This window comes from Chlorocebus sabaeus, chromosome 18, assembly GCF_047675955.1.
Source record: "Chlorocebus sabaeus isolate Y175 chromosome 18, mChlSab1.0.hap1, whole genome shotgun sequence".
Lineage (NCBI taxonomy): Eukaryota > Metazoa > Chordata > Mammalia > Primates > Cercopithecidae > Chlorocebus > Chlorocebus sabaeus.
In genome coordinates, this window is record NC_132921.1 from 50,699,790 (window position 1) to 50,720,256 (window position 20,467).

The window sequence follows — 20,467 nt, forward strand, 5'->3', positions numbered from 1 at the left end:
AAAACTGTAGCTGTTGAGGCAGATAAGTGATTTTTTTTTTTAATTTGGACTTCATTTCCTAATATGTAACAGTGTTTAGCCAGATCTCCACTTCTGGGAGCAAAAGGGATATGATGAAACTAAAGAATACCAAGCACTTACTTAAAAAGAAAGAAAGAAAAAAATACAGAGAAAGAATAGGTTTCTAAGCATTGCTTGAAGTCAGCATGTATTCATTCCATTTTTTGTGGACTACCTATTTCACTATACATAAAGAAAACTGATGTCGCCCAGAGAAAAGCTATATAGTGTTTGCTGTGCTCCATTTGTTCTGCATTCTTAAAGGGACAGTACAGTCCCCGTCCAGATGTTGAGCGAGGTTCTTTGACTAGACTTGCTGCTGAAGAGGGACTGACCAGAGAAGCAAGCCACCAACCAGGCCCATCGTATTGCCTGCAAATCCTCTACGTTTTCTCCAGCAATACCCACAGTTATAAAACACTTTGGAAAGTGTTCACATTGAAGGGGTTTTCTCCTTAATGTCATTTCAGCCCAAAGTCCACCTAAATCACATTCTCTGAACATTTCAAGGTTTAGGGGGGCAAGATTCCTGTTTCTTAGAAATCCACTCTATGTGAAAAACAGACTACATGGTGTCTTGGCCCAAGAATGCACCAGTGTCATTGTGGATGAGTCACTCCACCCACACTCTTCAGGAAAGGGAGGAGATGTCCAGAACAGCCCCTTATTGGAGAAATGGTTCTGCCCATTTCATTGTCTAAGCTAAGTCATTTCTTCTTCCAGTTCTAAAATACAGCTGCTTTGGTCTATGCTCTTTTAGTTTTATTAAGATGAGTGAGATTTTACATTTTGTAAAAATCTTTACTAAGAAAATTATGCTTACATACAAAAATATTTATCATTTTTAACTTTTTCAGTGGCCCTAGTATATGAGTGGTCAAGACAGCTTGCATTTGTTTACAGTGAAAACTTGTGCGAACATGTTCATTTTTAAACATACCTAGACTCATTGGTCAGAAGTTAAATCCTATTCCTTTAGCGTTTTGATATGATTTAAATTTCTCCCTAAAACATATTTAGAATTCGCTAAATGAAAAAAAGAAGATTTTTTAGAAAGGAAAGTTAGTAGTTTTAAACTCCTTTCTAGAAAAATATTTCATTTGCTAATAAACAATAAGAAATCAAATGTAAATTTTGAAGTGATTTTTAAAGATTTTCTCCAGTATTAAAATGTAGCATTTCCATCTTTTGTCACATATTGCTCATGTATACTGTTTTTTAAAAATGCCTTTAGCAGCTTTTCTTGGTGAATTTTTATTAAATCAGGAATGACTGAGAGGATAATACTGAAATTTATACATTTTGTTAGAGTTCTTTTTTAAATATAGAGTACCATGACTGAATGTATTCATTAAAATGTGTTTGATAGAGAATATCATTTAAGAGTTCAAAGGCACAGTTAAGATAAGGTTTGCCAATCCTTGGTTCAGAATATAAAATCATAAAAAATTAAGTTTCACATTTAAAAAATTCCCACCACAGATTAAGATTATTTCACTTACTCCTTCTCTTTTCTTTTCTTTTTTTTTTTTTGAGACAGAGTTTCGCTCTGTCACCCAGGCTGGAGTGCAATGGTGTGATCTCAGCTGCACTGCAACCTCCACCTCCCAGGTCCAAGTGATTCTCCTGCCTCAGCCTCCCGAGTAGCTCAGGCTATAGGTGTGTGCCACCATGCCTGGCTAATTTTTGTATTTTTATTGGAGACAGGGTTTCGCCATGTCGGCCAGGCTGGTCTTGAACTGACCTCAAGTGATCCACCCTCCTTGGCCTCCCAAAGTCCTGGGATTACAGGGGTGAGCCACTGCGCCTAGCCTCTTTTCTCTTATCCCTCCTCTCCCCTTCCTTCCTCTCCCTCCCTCTTTCTCTGTTTCTTTTTTTCACCTCTCTTATTTCTCTCTCTCTCTCTCTCTCTCTCCCTCTTTCTTTTTTTTAAGAAACATGCTTTGTCACTCAGGCTGGAGTACAGTGGCACTCTCATAGCTCATTGCAGCCTCGAACTCCTGGGTGCAAGTGATCCTCCTGCTTCAGCCTCCTGAATAGCTAGGACTACAGGCATGCACCACCACATTTGGCCAATTTTTAAAATTTTTCTGTAGAGATGAGCATCTCACAATGTTTCCCAGGCTGGTCTTGAATACCTGGCCTCAAGCAATCTTGCCGCCTCAGCCTCCCAAAATACTGAGATTACAGGCATGAGCCACCATGCCTGGCCTGCTTACTTTTTATGTAATACTTTCTCCCTAGTGACTTACTGTTAACAACTCAGTACATAGTAGCTGTTCTTTGTTGTGGTTTCGAAATACCCCTTCACTTCAAATACTTTTTTGGAGACCTTACTACACTACTAAGTACTGAATTATTTTAAATGTCTTCCAGCCTTTCAAACTCAGCCCAATAAAGATGAGAAAATTTACCCCGCCTGCATTTCCTGCCATCAAAATAATGACTAACCAATTAAGTTTTAATTTAAGTTCTATCTTTACTGTGACAGTTATAGAGAGAGAGGGGGAAAAGGGTGGCCTTCGATTTGGCACTGGGTCCAAGGCATCCTGTCTTCACTGATGTAATCCAGAAGCTTTCTGCATTAAAATTACGACTCTCAAGTCTGAGAGCCCAAATACCCTAATCTGGATACTATAATGTTGCTATTTTAGCTCCAGCTAGCTAGTGAGAGCCATACTTTCAACTGTTCCAGCATAGATTTCCCCAGAGGCAAAGTAACAAGTTTACATTGTCTCCATTAGAGAAAGTTACCCACTCAGGAATGTGAAGTTCACTCAGATGTGGCATACAGTCGCTGCCTCTGCCTGCCTAGACCTCTTCAGAACCACTTCCGTACTGTGTGCATCGTCTGGCCAGGAGCTGAGATGACAGCCCTGTCACCGGCATATCAGCTTCTGATTAACTGCTTTGGTACCTGCTGTGGGCTGGGGTGTCAGTGCCTAGCAGCAGAGCCACTGTAATGTGGGGAGAAGGATTTCAGCGGTACCTTTTCTTTGGATATTGATAAAGTGATGCTGTGATACACGTATACAATGTGGAATGATTGAATCAAGCTAATTAACATTTCCGTCACCTCTCAATACTTATTTTCCCCCATTCTACCTGGAACATGTACCCTTTGACCAGCATCTTCCTATTCTCCCCACTCTCCAGCCTCTGACAGCCACCATTCTCTCTGTATCTATGAGTGTGATGTTTTTAGTTTCCACATATAAATGAGACCATGTGGTATTTGTCTTTCTGTGCCTGGCTTATTTTGTGTAGCATAATACCCTCCAGGTTCATTCATGTTGCCACAGATAACATGATTTTCCTCCTTTTTAAAGCTGAATAGTATTCCATTGTGTATATATACCCAGAGGTGCCTCTTTTTAATTGGAGAAAACATCATATAAGTTTCAGAGAACTTAAGTGAAAAAACTAGAGCCTTGCAATACTAAGAAACATGACCAAGAGTAAAATGATAAAATACTATATAAATTATCCAACAGGACTAGGAAGTTTACAGACTTTGCATTGTTATAATCATCACATTTGAGATCTGGAAAGGCCCTTCCACGTTGCCTAATCCTACTTCTTTTAGCAAATATGAAAACTGAGAAACAGCTGTGTTAGCTGACTTCATTGATTCATGTGAAGCCACAAAATGACTCAGCAGCAAAGCTCAGCATAGAAACCAGGTCTCCTAATACAATCCAGTCACCTTTCTGCTCCATCACACTCTGTGGATTTGAGATAAGGCCCAAGATTGTGATCAGAATGTACTTTCACTTTGACACAATAGCTTGTACAGTTTAATTTATTGTCCTTTTTAAAAAATACAAACATGTTCAATCATTATGGCATGTAGTGCAGTATAACCAAAATCCTTCTGTCATTTGTATTTCTGAAATATTTATGGTCTGACACACAGGATTTGGCAGCTTTTATGAATGTTATACATGTACCTTTTTATATCTTATTAATAGTAAAGTATGGTGCCAGTATTTAAAAAATAAAATCTTGCAGCTTATATGAACAAAAGTTCTCTGAAATAGGAATTTGAAGGAAAGACTCTTCCAATGAACAATTTGCAGACTGTGGAGAGATAGCCTTCAGTGTAAAATGAAGATGCAATTTCAGAGAACAAAGGGAGGGTCCCGGGTGTTATAGCAACAGTGCCCACTCAAGTTCTCAGTCAGGTCCATATGGCAAATGAAGGGTTGAAACACAGTTGGTGCTGCTGAGCCCTGATTGGCTGAGGCTGGTGAGTTCTAATTGGTTGGTTCGCATTAGCTCTGAAAGTCCCAAAGTTGAATGGAGGCATGGGTTTTCCAGGAGCTCAGAGCACATGTGTGACCTCCAGTCAGCAAATGGTTGGTTGGCTGTCTTTTAAATTTAGACCCAGTTAGCCACTCAGGATCCATCTTAGAGGATTGGCTCTTTGATGTTCACATTTGTTCACACTTATTTTGATCTTTTCACTCTATCAGTATCAATGTAGTTTCTGATTATTTAAACATCACATGTCAGAATGAACTCCTTCAAACTCCATAAGGTCCTAACCCAGAATTTTTAGAGTGCTAACCAGTATTAATAAAACAGCCAGACCAGAGGCTGGGATCTTATATTGTTGCTTGAAGCAGTGTTAAAGATACACCGACATGACTAAAATGCATTGCTGAATAAATAAGCACAGATTTTAAAGTTTAATATGATTAATGCAACTTGATACCAAACTCTGAATGTCTTCCAAGACTTCCAAGTTACTGAAAAGCAGCCAATATATTTTCTAAAGTCCTAGATTTGATGCAATCCATGTGCCTTTTATTTTAACATATTAGTCACACTTTTAAAAGTTGCCATCTGAAAAAGTGCTGAAAAAATGAAGACGTTTCACTTCTGCTAACCAGTTACACTGTGCCTTCTTTTTGGGGGGGCGGGGGGCGGGGGGGAGACGGAGTTTCACTCTTTTTGCCCAGGCTGGAGTGCAATGGCGCAATCTCAACTCACTGCAACCTCCGCCTCCCGGGTTCAAGCCATTCTCCTGCCTCAGCCTCCCAAGTAGCTGGGATTACAGGCATGCACCACCATGCCTGGCTAATTTTGTATTTTTAGTAGAGACAGGGTTTCTCCACGTTGGTCAAGCTGGTCTCAAACTCCCGATCTCAAGTGATCTGCCCGCCTTGGCCTCCCAAAGTACTGGGATTACAGGTGTGAGCCACTGCGCCCTGCGTATGTTACTTACTTTATTCATTTTAGCAGAAAAAACTGCAGATTGGGCCGCTTGTGATTCTACTCTTGTTATAACTAGTTATGCTCTGCCATCCTCCTGATCATGTTTTGTCTTTGAAAATACAAAAATAGTTTATTAGTAGACTTTGCTCTGCGTACATGGGCCATCCTGTGGTTGTCCTGTAAAATCATACAAGCTAGTAGTACTGAAACATTTAGTATTCTTTGGGGTTTTTTGTTTTGTTTTCAGAGTGTAGTTCAGTTGTAACTCACCATTCCTCGTTTAAAATGTGATTCTTAGTTTCCGTCTCAAGAATTCAGAAAAGGAATCATGCGTTTTAAGTTTATAATAATGTCAGAGAGACCATCTTTTCCTGTGATTTTTCAAAATGGGTAAGAATTACTTGCTCCAGCATTTTCTACCTTCTCTCTGGAGTCTTTAGGGCATGAGTAGTTCTAGCTAGCCAGTTTTTGGAGTAACTGTGAATGTTAACAGAATTTTGTCCAAAATGACTATAATTTCCTTTCAGTATTTTATAATACATTTTCTACTATCTTAAAGACAGTACTTGAACAAAATTTAAACTTGCCACTGTCTCCTGTTTTATATTTGATGAAAGCACTCAGCCCGACTTGAGATGAGTATAACTTTTGCCTTTATATGTAGAGACCATCAGCCCTGAGAATTTGATATTTTATGGTCTCATAATTTAATTTTTTAAAATTTTTTTGTTTAAAAACCTTGAAAGGTTTGTGGTTTTGTTTGCCTCTTGTGTCTTTTTCAGAATGTCTTTCTTAACAGTCCCTATTTTTAGTTTAATTTTTCCCTTCAGTTTTGCTAAGGCTGTAAATCGGCAATCATGTTTAGTGGAGTTTTAGGAATCAGTACACTGATTTAAGGACCTCACAGGCTTTCACCATAAGCCCTAACATCAACAACAGCCCGTCATTTTGGTTAGCTCACTGCCTCGTTCTTGGCTGTGTTCCAGAGAGGTCAGAAATGACTGATTCCTGCGCAACCTGAATGTCGTCAGATGTGAAAAGGGATATTTAAAATGAAAATGGAATGTATTTAGATATAGCCACTTTTTATTTTCCAGTTTTTCAAAATTATATGTTTCCTTTAGGGTGAGTCAGATGTCATTATTTTCAAGATCCATTCAGAATGATAAATTGGATACAATTGCGAGGTTAATTATTTCAGTGTTTGAAGATAGCTGTGCTTTTTTTGTCATCTGAGATTTTGGGCCCTCTGAAAAACTACCAGTTGGCAAGCCCTCTGCTATGGCATCACAAATGAAACCTTTGCCATTGTACTTGTCATTCTTGCCCTATTTTGTGTTAAATATATATATATATATATATATAAACACTAGGATTAACATTTATCTTAACTCTTAATGCAATTTTATTTCATTTGCTGCCATTTTCCTAAAATAAAGAGTAATGAAAATTTAATTTGGGAAGACATAACATAATGCTAATCAAATATTGTCTATATAACCTATATATCAATCAGATCATTCCTGATTGTATCTTATGAGTTGGAATTTTAACCTCTTACATGTTTGAACAATTGTTATTAGAACAATTGTTAGAGAACAGATTTCCTATTGCCAGAACCTTCAGAGAGAGAGAGAGAGAGAGAGAATGTGTGCATGTCCACAAGCTTAAAATTTTACGTCAGTGTTTTAAAATGTTTCTTGACCATGGGATATTAATTCTGAGCGGCATTATGAGCAGTAAAAAGTAAAACCCTGATAGTTTCCTGGATTAGACCTATTAGAGTTGTTTAGATAACACACTTCGAATTACTTCCTCTCAGGAAACACTGAAACTGGAAATGTTAACCAGACACACATACGGAAGCACTTAGACAGAATGCATTGTTTCTTTTGCTATTAAAAAAAGAGGAAAGAAATTATGCAAATAAATTACATCTGTAGAAACCTGAGGAGACGATTTGGCTCTACTGCTAAAGAAAGAGCAGTTATTTATGAGATTTTTCATCTGTCACTGGCAGTGACCACAAAATTTGGTCAGTACGTTAGTTTTATAATTTATTCAGGGCTAATTACTAGCATTAATAATGACTTCAGAGTTGGAAGCATAGGATTGCAGATTGTTCTCACGTATGTTACGCATTTTTATGTATGAGAGTAGGCGTAAGTTACTTAAGAAGTACACACCTACACGAAAATGTAGACAAAACTGTTGAATGTGCCCAGATAGTGACATTTAGTAAGGATAACTTTGATCTGCTTATTCTGTATGTGTACTGTCTGATATGAGTCTCAAAAACTGGTGAACATTATCTTTCAGTTCATTTGCTGTGCAGTACTTCACTAGACTTATTTCTTAATTCTGGAAGGTGTATGTTTATAAAGACAAATTAGGAAAAATTTAGTAAATATTGATTTAAACAGATAGAAACGTATTTTTTAGTTTCCGGATCCCTGTCTGCATCTTCATCCCTGTCTCCATCTTTATTCAAATGGGTGACTCGCCAAGTTTTTCACAAAGTTCTAATAAAAAGGAAGTATAACAGTGCAGCTGAGAGTTTTGCAGACTAGACTATTCTAAAATGGTATATTTTGAATTATTTCCGTATGTTCACATCCTTTGGGATATAATGGTAATGATATTTCAGGCTCTATTCTGGCATTAAGTTTTATTCTGGGATAACATAGTCAATAAAAACATGAACAGTATTCAGTACAGAGAGAAGGATAATGCTTGGAAGTAGTGGTTTGGGCTTGAACACAGTAGGAAACGAAAACTTAGAAATCCATGTGAAAATACAGAGATGTGAAAGGCAATGTGAAACAATTTAAAGAAGTAAAATGGTTTGTTAATAAAAATAATAGGGTAACGATGGCCTCCATTTATTGAGAGCCTACCATGTGCCAAGCACTGTAAGCATTTGTTTACATACATTCACTTAGCCTGCAAAATAGATGGTGGTGTTCCATTTTATAGGTGAGGAACCTAAGGCTCAAAAAACTAAAAGCATTTTGTCTGTGGTCACTACACTGTAAAGGCAAGATTCAAACTCAGCTTGTAGTTTAGCTAATAGTATTGTACCTGTCAGTTTCCAAAGGCCATGGTTCTTTTCCTCCATCTATACCCAGTATCAGCAAACTTTTACTGTAAAGGAACAGAGAGCATGTATTTTAGAGTTTGCAAGCTGTACAGTCACTGTTGCAGCTACTCGGCACTGCCATCATAGCGTATAAACAGCTATAGACTATTTATAAATGAATGGGTGTGGCAGTGTCCCAATAAAACTTTATTTACAGAACCAAGTCGTGGGCCAGGTTGGGACTGTGGGTAGTAGTTTACTGACCTTTGATCTATATTTTTATAAGTTTAACTAGATGCTGGTTGCAAGTAAAAGCCTTAGGGATAAACCAAAAGCTAAAATTGATAGCAGATGATCCTTGGTGACCTAAGTCAAGAGATAAAATAACTGAAACTAGGACCCAGGCAAAGCAGCCTGTTCCTCTAGTCCCAGCCACTTGGGAGGCTGAGGCAGGAGGATCACTTGAGCCCAGAAATTGAAATACAGCTTGAGCAGCATAGCAAGACCCAGTCTCTTTAAAAAAAAAAAAAAAAAAAAAAAAAGGCCGAGAAAAAAATAATAATAATTACTGAAAACTTGAAACTGCAGGTCCTGTGGAAAAGGAAAGCCCTCGTATGTGTCAAGCACTGTCATTTACACATGATATATTAGCTCTAAACAAACAAAAACCCTAAGCTATATTCTTCAAAACTGTCAAAGCCTTAGAAACAAGGCCAAGAAATTCACAGATCAGAGGACTAGAGGCGGTGTAGTATCCTGGCTTGATCCTGGGATATCAAAATGACACTCATGGGAAAAAACTGGTGAAATCCAAATAAAACTTGTACTTTATGTAACAGTATTGTACTAATGTAAATTTCTTAGTTTTGATAAACATGCCATGGTCACATAAGATGTTAACAGAAGCTAAGTAGGGTATACAGGAACTTTCTGTACTGCCTTTGTAACTTTTCTGCAAATCTGAAATTATTCCAAATAAAAAGCTGCCCGGGCGCGGTGGCTCACGCCTATAATCCCAGCACTTTGGGAGGCTGAGGCGGGCGGATCACAAGGTCAGGAGTTCAAGACCACCCTGGCCAATATGGTGAGACCCCCATCTCTACTAAAAATACAAAAATTAGCTGAGCATGGTGGCACGTGCCTGTAGTCACAGCTGCTTGGGAAGCTGAGGCAGGAGAATCATGTGAACCCAGGAGGTGGAAGTTGCAGTGAGCCAAGATCACACCATTGCACTCCAGCCTGGGTGACAGAGCGAAACTCCATCTCAAAAAAAAAAAAAAAAGGTAAAATTTATTTAACTTCCTAGGCTTGAATTTAGATCCCTAGCGTCTATGTTAGAACCAGATGAATGCTGAAGTACTAAAAGTAAACACAGTTAGGTTGAGATCTTGTTAAAAAAAATAATAGCAATACTTATCTGAATTATCCAAAATGGACTCTACTAAGCCTTAGCAGCATATATTCCCGTTAAAACAATATTTTGCTGTCATTTCTGTACTTATAATGTCTCCTACAGAGAAATTCACTTCACTATGGAAACAACAAAGCTGTTTGTTTTTTATAGTACTAATGTTGATTGACAAATTACTTGTTCCAAAGATTAAAATTATACAGAGATGACCTAGAATAGAAGGTAAGAAATTATTTACAAAGATTGCTTTTCCTAGTTTTCTAAACACATATTGCTGATCGCCACTCAGTATGTAGTATGAATATTGTCAGTTACTTTACCCAGACATTTTTATTAACGTGAGAGAAAAAAATTCAAGCTTAGGTTTAATGTAAGCCTGATACCAAAACCTGATAAAACATACATAGTAAAACTGTAGGCCAGTCTTATCTGTGACAAAGATGACCACATCATAGATCAGGTACTATCAGAGAATTATACAGTGTTGTCTTAAGTGTACTATGTTCATGTAGAGATTATTTCAAGCACGTAGAATTATTTAAATATTTGGGAATCTATTATATCATCAGTGTATTAGAGAAGTGAAAAATGAACATATGGGCCAGGCATGGTGGCTCACTCCTGTAATCCCAGCTACTCAGAAGGCTGAGGCAGTAGAATTGCTTGAACCCAGGAGGCAGAGATTGCAGTGAGCCAAGATCATGCCACTGCACTCCAGCCTGTGTGACAGAGCAAGACTCCATCTCAAAAACAACAACAACAAAAATAAACATATGACCATCTTAATTGGATATAGAATCAACATTTTATTAAAACTTTTAAAAATTTTATTTGTAGAAACTTTTAGAAAACTAGTATTGGAAAGACACTACTTACATGATAAAGAATATCTTAAACAAACTTCTCATATTTTTATATTAAAACACTGACAATATTCTCATTAAAATCTGAAACACTAAAATGCTTACTGTCACCACCACCACTCTGAGAGAGAATGGATGAAAATTGAAAGGATAAAGATAAATTTTTCATCATTTGTGTAAGATATAATCACCTAATCCCGAGAGAATTAACTGAAAAAAAAAACTATTACAGTAAGACACTGGACATACAGAATAGCAATAAAACGTATTCAACAACTATGACTCAACAGCAGTGTCCAGGGGTTGATAATGCAGGCAGAATTAAATACTAATAAGAGAAATAAAAGATCTGAATAAATGATGATAATTATGTGCCTCTTTGGAAATGCTATTACAGTGATGTCACTTCTTGCCAAAACACCATGTAGATTTAATGTACTACAATAAAATTATCATTACAAACCATAGACTAAATGATTCTAAAGTTTATGTGGAAAAGCCACATTTTTCAACCTTTCATTTTTAAATTATTTCAGTTCTAAAGAATTGTTGCAAGAATAAAAATGAGGACACCCTATCACTTTACCCAGATTCACCAACTTTTGTCATTTTAGCACATTTGTTTTACCCGTTTCCGCAGTCTCCACCCATATACACATACACATATGCGTAATATAACTTACCTTTTTCTGAATCGTGTGAGGGTGAATTGAATGCATTATGTCCCTTACCCCTTAATACATTAGTGTATATTTCCTAAGAATAAGGGTTTTTTCTTATGTAAACACAGTATATTCAGGAACATTAGCAGTGATAACAATACTTTCATTTATAGTCCTGATTCCAAGTTGGCCGGATGTCCCAAAAGTGTACTTTATTGCTTTACTTTTCACTTCTGTTTATTTCATGTTAATCTGGAACAATTATTCAGCCTTTCTTTGTCTTTTCTGGCATGGACATTTTGTTAAGAATACATACCAGGTATTTTATAGAATATTTCTCAGTTTGGGTTTGTCTGATATTTCCTCATGATGAGATTTCCGTAATAGTTTTGGCTAGAATGGTACATAAGCAAGGTCATGAACTTCTCAGGAAGTCACATTCAGAGGTAGAGGATGTCAGTATGCCTCTCTTTGGTGATACTAAATTTGATAACCTGGTCAAGGTACTGTCCAAGGTATATTCTCCACTGTATAGCTACTTTTTTCCCCTTGCAGTGAATAAGCATTCTGGGAAAAGACACTAAGACCATGCATATAACCTCCTTACTCAAACTCCTATAAATTTGGCATCTATTGATGATTCTTATATAAAATGATTTTTTACTATAATAAAGTTATAATAGTAGAAAGTATAATAGTAATAAATAATGAAGTAAATAATAAGTTGCAAAATTATGATTTTCCAGTCTTCCTTGTTTGTCATCTTTTTGCTATCAGCATGGACTTAGGTGTTCCTGTTTCGTTCAATAGATTATAATTCATTGCGGTCTTTATTTATCGTGATGCTCAAATTGTCCCAGATTTTAGCAGTAGGAGCTCATTTAGGCTGGTTGCTGCGTCTTTTTGGCATGTTCCCATCATTTTATGAGCACCTTACTTTCTGGCACGACAAAATGTTCCAAGCACACCTCGTACCATTTCTGCCCTACCCTTGGAATTCATAATTTCTCCAGGGAGCCCTGGTTCGTTTTAGTGGGCAATGATTTGGGTGGTTTCTGGTTGCTTGGAAAGGAAAAAACTAAGAAATACGTGTGTGTGTCTGTGTGTGTGTGTGTGTGTGTCTATGTGTGTCTTTGTGTATAACTGCTGAAAAGTGTGAGTTAATATGGATACCTCTAATTTCAATCCAAACCCCAAGGAGTTCTGTCTTGCCTTTCCTGCTCTTCATTCCATGTTTCTGTCTCTCCTTCCAAAATGAAATCTCTGTACTCCCAAGGCATCAATATATTTACCCATTCATTCAATCTTACAATACACATACATTTGATTCAGAGTTGTTCTACCCATATCCCTATGAAAAACAAATCTACCAAAAGGATCAGAGAATTTATTGGTGTTTTTTTCCCTACTGGCATTATATGGTCAAAGTGTATTAGTCCGTTCTCACACTTCTATAAAGAACTGCTCAAGATTGGGTAATTTATAAAGGAAACAGATTTCATTGACTCACAGTTCTGCATGGCTGGGGAGGCCTCCGGAAACTTACACTCATGGAGAAAGGTACCTCTTCACAGGAGAAAGAGTGAGTGCCCAGCAATGTGGCAAGCCCTTTATAAAACCATGATGTCTCGTGAGAACTCACTATCATGAGAACTCACTCTCACGAGAACAGCTTGGAGGAAACCGCCCCCATGATTCAATTATCTTCACCTGGTCCCATCCTTAACAAGTGAGGATTATTACAATTCAAGGTGAGATTTGGTTGGGGTCACAACCAAACCATATCAGACAGCATTCCAAAGCTACTTGGATTATTTCTTTTCCCCAGAGTGGTTATTTTGTTGATTTAAAAAACAGTTGAATTTTGCATTTGTTTCCATTTGCACTCAGTTTTAAAATAACTTAAATTTACAAGAAAAAACCCCATCAAAAATCCTGGGTGAAGGATATGAACAAACACTTATAAAAGAAGGCATTTATGCGGCCAACAAACATAAGAAAAAAAAAGCTCATCATCACTGGTCATTAGAGAAATGCAAATCAAAACCACAATGAGATACCATCTCATACCAGTTATAATGGCAGTCATTTAAAAGTCAGGAAACAACAGATGCTGGAAAGGGTGTGGAGAAATAGGAACACTTTTACACTGTTGTTGGTAGTGTAAATTAGCTCAAACATTGTGGAAGACAGTGTGGCGATTACTCAAGGATCTAGAACCAGAAATACCAATGGATGCAGCAATCCCTTTACTGGATATATACCCAAAGGATTATAAATCATTCTACTATAAAGACAGATGCACATGTATATTTATTGCAGCACTATTCACAATAGCAAAAACTTGGAACCAACCCAAATGCCCATCAGTGATAGACTGGATAAATGTGGCACATATACACCGTGGAATACTCTGCAGCCATAAAAAAGGATGAGTTCATGTCCTTTGCAGAGACATGGATGAAGCTGGAAACCATCATTCTCAGCAAATTAACACAGGAACAGAAAACCAAACACTGCATGTTCTCACTCATAAGTGGGAGTTAACAATGAAATCACATGGACACAAGGGGGAACATCACATACCGGGGCCTGTTGGAGGTGGGGGGTCTAAGGGAGAGAAGATAGCATTAGGAGAAATACCTAATGTAGATGATGGGTTGATGGGTGCCACAAACCACCATGAAACACATGTATACCTATGTAACAAACCTGAACGTTCTGCACACATATCCCAGAACTTACAGTTAAAAAAAAATTCTTGTTGACCTAATTTTTAAAATATGTAGCACATTAGCATACATCCTTGAAGTCAAAACTCTGTGGCAAGGTATACTCAGAAAGGTTTCATTTCCTCCCTTGTCCCTAGCTCCAGTAAGTAACCAGTTTCATTGTTTTCTGTTTTTCCTTGTGCTTGTTTTTGTTTTTGTTTTGTAACAAAAATAAACAGAAAATGTATACACTAATTTTTCCTTTCTTCTTAAACACAAAAAAGTATACTGTATAAACCTTTTTTACACTTTGCTTTTTTTTATTTAACAATATATTCTTGAAAGTAATTTCATATCCATTCCTTGAATTCATGATTCTCATTGTCTTTTGCATAGTACCAGGAAATGTGTGTACCATAGTTTATTCAGTCAGCCTCCTATATTTGAGCATTTAGATGAGTGCCAATATTTTTCAAAGACAAATAATGCTGCAGTGAATAACCTTATACATGTGTACTTTCATATTGTTGGAGGAATGTCTTCAGGGTAAATTCCTAGATGTAGATTGCTGGATGGAGGGATAAATGCATATGTCATTTGGCTTGATATTGCCAAATTCCCCACCACACAGGTTGTATCATGCTGTATTCTCACCAGCTATGGACAAGGATCCTTTTTACCCCATAGCCTTACCAACTGAGTGTGATGTCAAGCTTCTGAATTTTTAATCAATGTGTTAGGTAAGAAATGGTATCTTAGTATAATTTTAATTGGCATTTCTCTTATAAGGAGAGAAGTTCAACATATTTTCATAGGTTTGAAAGCCATTGTACGTCTTGTTAGTTAATTGGTTTTTCATATATTTTGCCTATTTTTCTATAACATTTTTGTTTTTGTTTTTGGTTTTTTTGTTTTTTTCTTTTTTTCCAGACAGTGTCTCGCTTTGTCACCCAGTCTGCAATAATGCAGTAGCGCAATCTCGGCTCACTGTAGTCTCCGCGTCCTAGGTTCAAGCGATTCTCCTGCCTCAGCCTCCCAAGTAGCTGGGACTACAGTCGCGTGCCACCATGCCGGGCTAATTTTTTTGTATTTTTAATAGAGACAGGTTTCACTGCATTAGCCAGGATGTTCTCAGGTCCTTACTTTTAAAAAGCTACTTGTGTATTAGAGATAGTAGCTCTTTATCTGTGATATGTTTTGCAAATATTTCAGTCTGTCCTTTGACTTTTGACTTTATTTCTCTTGTTTTCTGCCATCCACATACTTTTTGAGTCAGCATAAACACAATTCAGGGCTTTTGTTACCAGATCTGAAAATGTAAGATGAAGACAAATTAAAAACAATATAGTTAAAGTGGGAAAATAGAAAGGTTGCTAAGATAAATGGCCCCCAAATAAATGCAAATATGGGTATATATTTGAATGTACTTAATGAACTTAATATATAATATTTTATATATTTTACATTTATGATACAAAAGTATATAATATTAGTATACAATAAAAGTGACACTTCAAGTTAGTGATGAAAGGGATGGCTATTTAGGAAGTGTATTCAACACTCAGTTAATTTACACACACACACACACACACGCAAACCTACCTTAAATAATCCACCAGAGTAAACAGATTACATTCCCTGTTGGACTAGTGGTTAGGATTTAAAAAAAAAAAAAAATAGAGCTACATAGCAAAGTATTAAAAGAAAACATTGACAATTATACCAGCGTTTCTCAACCTCAGCACTACTGAGATTTTTGCACTGGCTAATTCTTTGCTGTGGGGAGCTGTCCTGAGCGTTATAGCATATTGAGCAGCTTCCCTGGCCTCTTTCCACTAGATGCAAACAGCAACTTCCCCAGTCGTGGCAATCAAAACTGTCTCCAAACATTGCCCCCTAGTGGGTACAGTCACTCCTCGTTCAGAATCATGAATCTGTATCATCTCAGCTAGAAACATAGCACCCAAGAATGAAATCACAAAGGAAAATTTTGAAAATATTGACTACATTTTAAAAAAGACAACTTTAATAGTTAAGCTATAAAATTGCCATTCAAACAACAAATGGAAAAATGCATAGCATAAGTGACATTTTCATTTACATAAAAAGTAATCAGAGATCTAAATAATTAGATAAATACTGAAAAATGAATATACCAATAAATATATTTAAAATAAAAAATAAATTCAGCATGGATGCTTTACCTCTCATAGTGGTAAACATGAAATAAACTTCAGTATGAGTATAGGGAGTCATAATTTCATAAAGTGATAAAAGTATAAATAAGTATAACATTGATGAAAACAGTGGGCAGTGCATATTAGACCTTTCAAATATATGCATATTAGCCAGGGGTGGTGGCTCACACCTTAGTCTCAGCTACTCGGGAGGCTGAGGTGGAAGGATTCCTTAAGCTTGGGAGGTCAAGGCTGTAGTGAGCTATGATCATGCTACTGCACTCCAGCCTGGGCAGCAAGATCTTATCTTCAAAAACAAAACAAAACCAAAAAACAAATATATGCATAACTTTTGTCCCTGCGGTTTTTCTGGTACTTTATCCTAAGGAAATAATTGAGCTGTAAAAAAGTTCATTGCAGTACTATTTATAATTGCTAGACATTGGAAAAAATCCATCTATATTTTTATTTTAGAGTAAGGAGCTAGTCAAATAATGCACATTCATACAAAATGGAATACATTAGGTTAGTATTATTATTGATGAAGTATATGCCCCGGGGAAATGGATATAGTTAGAAACTCAGGTAACAGAATTGTGTATATATGTATCTGTTTGTATCTCTGAGATAGATTAATCAATTCTATTTCTTTTTTCTATTTATATTTGACAGATTATCTTTAGTGATAAGATAGCATAGAAGTTCTTCATTTTTATATTTGTATTTTTAAATATTTCTTCCAATTAAATAATGGATGTATAATTTTTTAAAAATGGAGAAATAACACATTTTTAAGTTCTTTATCTCAATTTCAAATTTTAAAAATTTAGTAAAATTTTAAAAAGTAAATTTAAATTTAAATAATAAAAAACAAGGAATTTTCTACATCAGCATTCATGAAAACATTTATAACTAAAAAAGAAAAAAAATTACAATGTCCCTGTTAGTATCCATATGATAGACTACTCTGCATATATAGAGAAAAGAGATGTTTATAAAATTCTAGACTAATATCATCTTGAACAAATAGTAGTTATTGTTAACCACATAAGTATAATTAAAAAAAAAACCAAGTGTCTAAATTTAGTATTAAAGAAAAGCACATCATTTTCGTCTGTGTATGTATTTGTGTGTGTCTTAATAGGAAGTTCTTCTTTGCATGAGTAGATCAAAGGAAATGAACCTAAAATGTGCTTTATTATATTGTAGGTTGCTTCAGGTGAATGCAATGAAGACACTGAAGTTTACAACATCACCCTGTGTACTGGGGATGAACTCACTCTAATGGGGCAAGCAGAAATCCTTTATGCAAAGACATTCAAGGAAAAGTCACGACTCAACACAATCTTCAAAAAGATTGGGAAGCTCAATTCCATCAGCAAGCTGGGAAAAGGCAAAATGCCATGCCTCATTTGCATGAATCACCGGACCAACGAAAGCATTAGCCTTCCATTCCAGTGCAAGGGCAGGTTTAGCACCCGAAGTCCCCTGGAACTTCAGATGCAAGAGGGCGAACACACCATCCGCAACATTGTGGAGAAGACCAGGCTTCCTGTGAATGTGACTGTGCCCAGCCCTCCACCGAGAAACCCGTACGACCTTCACTTCATCCGGGAGGGGCACCGCTATAAGTTTGTGAACATCCAGACCAAGACGGTGGTGGTTTGCTGTGTGCTGCGGAACAACAAGATCCTCCCCATGCACTTTCCTTTGCACTTGACTGTCCCCAAGTTCAGCCTCCCAGAACACCTGGTGAAGGGAGAGGGATGGCCCGAAACCCTGGTCCATCACTGGCTAGGTATCTGCCAAGAACAGTTCGACATCGATGAGTATTCACGGGCTGTCCGTGATGTGAAAACCGACTGGAATGAGGACTGCAAGAGCCCCAAGAAGGGCCGGTGCTCTGGCCACAACCACGTGCCCAACTCCCTCAGCTACGCCCGCGATGAGCTCACTCAGTCCTTCCACCGACTCTCGGTCTGTGTGTATGGCAACAATCTCCATGGCAACAGCGAGGTGAACCTTCATGGTTGCAGGGACCTGGGGGGAGATTGGGCCCCCTTTCCTCATGACATCCTGCCCTACCAGGACTCTGGAGATAGTGGGAGCGACTACCTTTTCCCAGAAGCTAGTGAAGAATCAGCAGGCATCCCGGGAAAGTCAGAACTTCCCTATGAAGAGCTGTGGCTGGAGGAAGGCAAGCCCAGCCATCAGCCTCTCACTCGCTCCCTGAGCGAGAAGAGCAGATGTGATCAGTTTAGAGGTTCTGTCCGATCTAAATGTGCAACTTCTCCTCTTCCCATCCCTGGGACTCTGGGAGCAGCAATGAAATCTTCAGATACTTCCCTACCTCCACCTCCAGTGCCTCCCAAATCTGAAGCCGTAAGTCATTTCTGTTTTTGCATGAGGTGCCAGTCTTTCTGTCTCTCTGCTCAGTCATCCACTACTTTATTTTCTTAAAACTCCCCAACTGAAGATTATCAGAGTGAGCAAATTTGTTTAGTTTGGAGTGAGATATACATGCTAGCTTGATTATTTTGACCAGTTAGAAATTAGAGTTTTACTCTATGTCTGATGAGAACCTCTTGGAGAGTTTTTAACAGAAGAGTTTTAAACATGACTTTTGCTGCTGCCTGGAGAATGGATTATAGGGAGGAGAGAGTGGAAGGTGGGAGGCAGAGAAGAGGCGACTGCAGTGACGTAGGTGTGAGGTGGTGAGGCCCTAAACCGTGGCAGCTGGTAGTGGCTGGCAGAGAGGGACGACTGCTTCAGACTGTTTCACAGGTAAACCCAACAATATTTACTTGTGAATTGGATGTTGGGCATGAGGGAAAGAGAGCAATCAAAGAAAACGTCTAGATTTTTAACCTGGGCAACAGAATGGATATTATTGTCATTTACTGTGATGGGGAAGACTGAAGGAGGAGGAAATTTATTTGGTGGTGGGAGGGGAAGCAGAGGAAAATCAAGAGGCAGCAGCCTCACTTACAACTCTCTCCTATACCCCTGAAGTTACTTTGAAATCAAAGTATAGTGGATATGCTAATGTATACACACACACACACACCCGCCCCCCAGAACCGGGTGCCAGGCCAGTTCTATTTAACACCTTAAACATAACTCATTCAGAGCTTGATTTTAATGTAAAACTAAAATTTTGGTACAGTTCTGTTTAGAACAAGAGAAAGGGCCCTCTATTTTGACCATGTTCTTCGACTGACAGCCACTCTGAACCTTTGCTATTCATTTTTAATCATTGAATTTCGTTATCCCTGAGGGAGAAAGGGCTACAGGTATTAAGTATAATTTTATTAATTTATTTGACAATATCTATTACAGTGGCTTCCTTTTTTCTATCTCTAGAAGAATCCTTTTTAAAAGAATTATATGAATCCCAATATATAGAAGAGTTCAAATCAAAACCTATCTGACTAAAGCACAGATTGTGGCAAAGCGGTCTTCCTTGGGTCCCTGCCCACTCTCTGCCCCTACCAGGTGATCTTAGGATACCTTTCTAGAACCCTGGGGCTGTGCAGAACCCGGTTTTTTAAAACTATGGAATTACTAGGCTAGATGCTAGAAATACAGTCATCAAGAAAACCTGGACTCTAGCCCCTCGTACTTCTCAGTTTTACAGGGAAGGTAACAGATGAAAAGAAATGACTGTTATACAAGTTAAAAGGTGATAAACAATAGGAAGATGAGAGAGAGATAATGTATGGGGAATTCAGAGGCGACAGAGAAACTTCTAGTCGGGGGATGAATGAGAGGCACCTCCGTGGAGATTGTGACATTTTAAATGTGTTTAGAAAATGTATCTGAATTGGAAGAGAAATGAGAAAGAAGGACATTCTGGACAGAGCAGCATGAGCAACAAGCTGGAAGCTGGGGCAGCTTTAAGCATGTACGAGGGAAAACAAGGAGTTCTGTGGGGCAGTTGAATAGGGATGGGCAGTGGTGGCTGAAAGGCTGGCACCAGGGCATGGACAGCCCTGGGTGTCAGGCAGCAGTTTGTGCCAGGCTCCATGCTTAGCTGTCCACAAAGAGCCCTCATTGCTGCAAAGCTTTCCTGAGAGAGGACCCACCTCTGGCCTTTTGTTGCAGGGCGTGAGAGCTCCCCAGCAGCTACAGATCTGGACTTGCCCTTACTCCTTACAGGATCCTATGGGGACCATCAGGCACAAGCCCAGAGATCCCTGTATTTACTAAATGTCATGGACTGTTTAGGGAACTTAATGGTAGAGCTGGGGTCCTTGGCCCTTGTGTTTATGTCAGTGATTCCCT

General features: G+C 38.0%; 1 protein-coding gene across 4 annotated transcripts in view; it reads left to right on the forward strand.

Moving 5' to 3' along the window:
* GAREM1 (GRB2 associated regulator of MAPK1 subtype 1) overlaps positions 1-20,467 on the forward strand; it is a 195,831-nt gene that overhangs the window by 154,871 nt on the left and 20,493 nt on the right. For all 4 annotated transcript variants that reach the window (XM_007974342.3, XM_007974340.3, XM_007974341.3 and 1 more), the window contains one exon: positions 17,393-18,565. In XM_007974342.3, the coding sequence (XP_007972533.1) occupies positions 17,393-18,565 (1,173 nt within the window). The remainder of the gene's footprint in view (positions 1-17,392; positions 18,566-20,467) is intronic.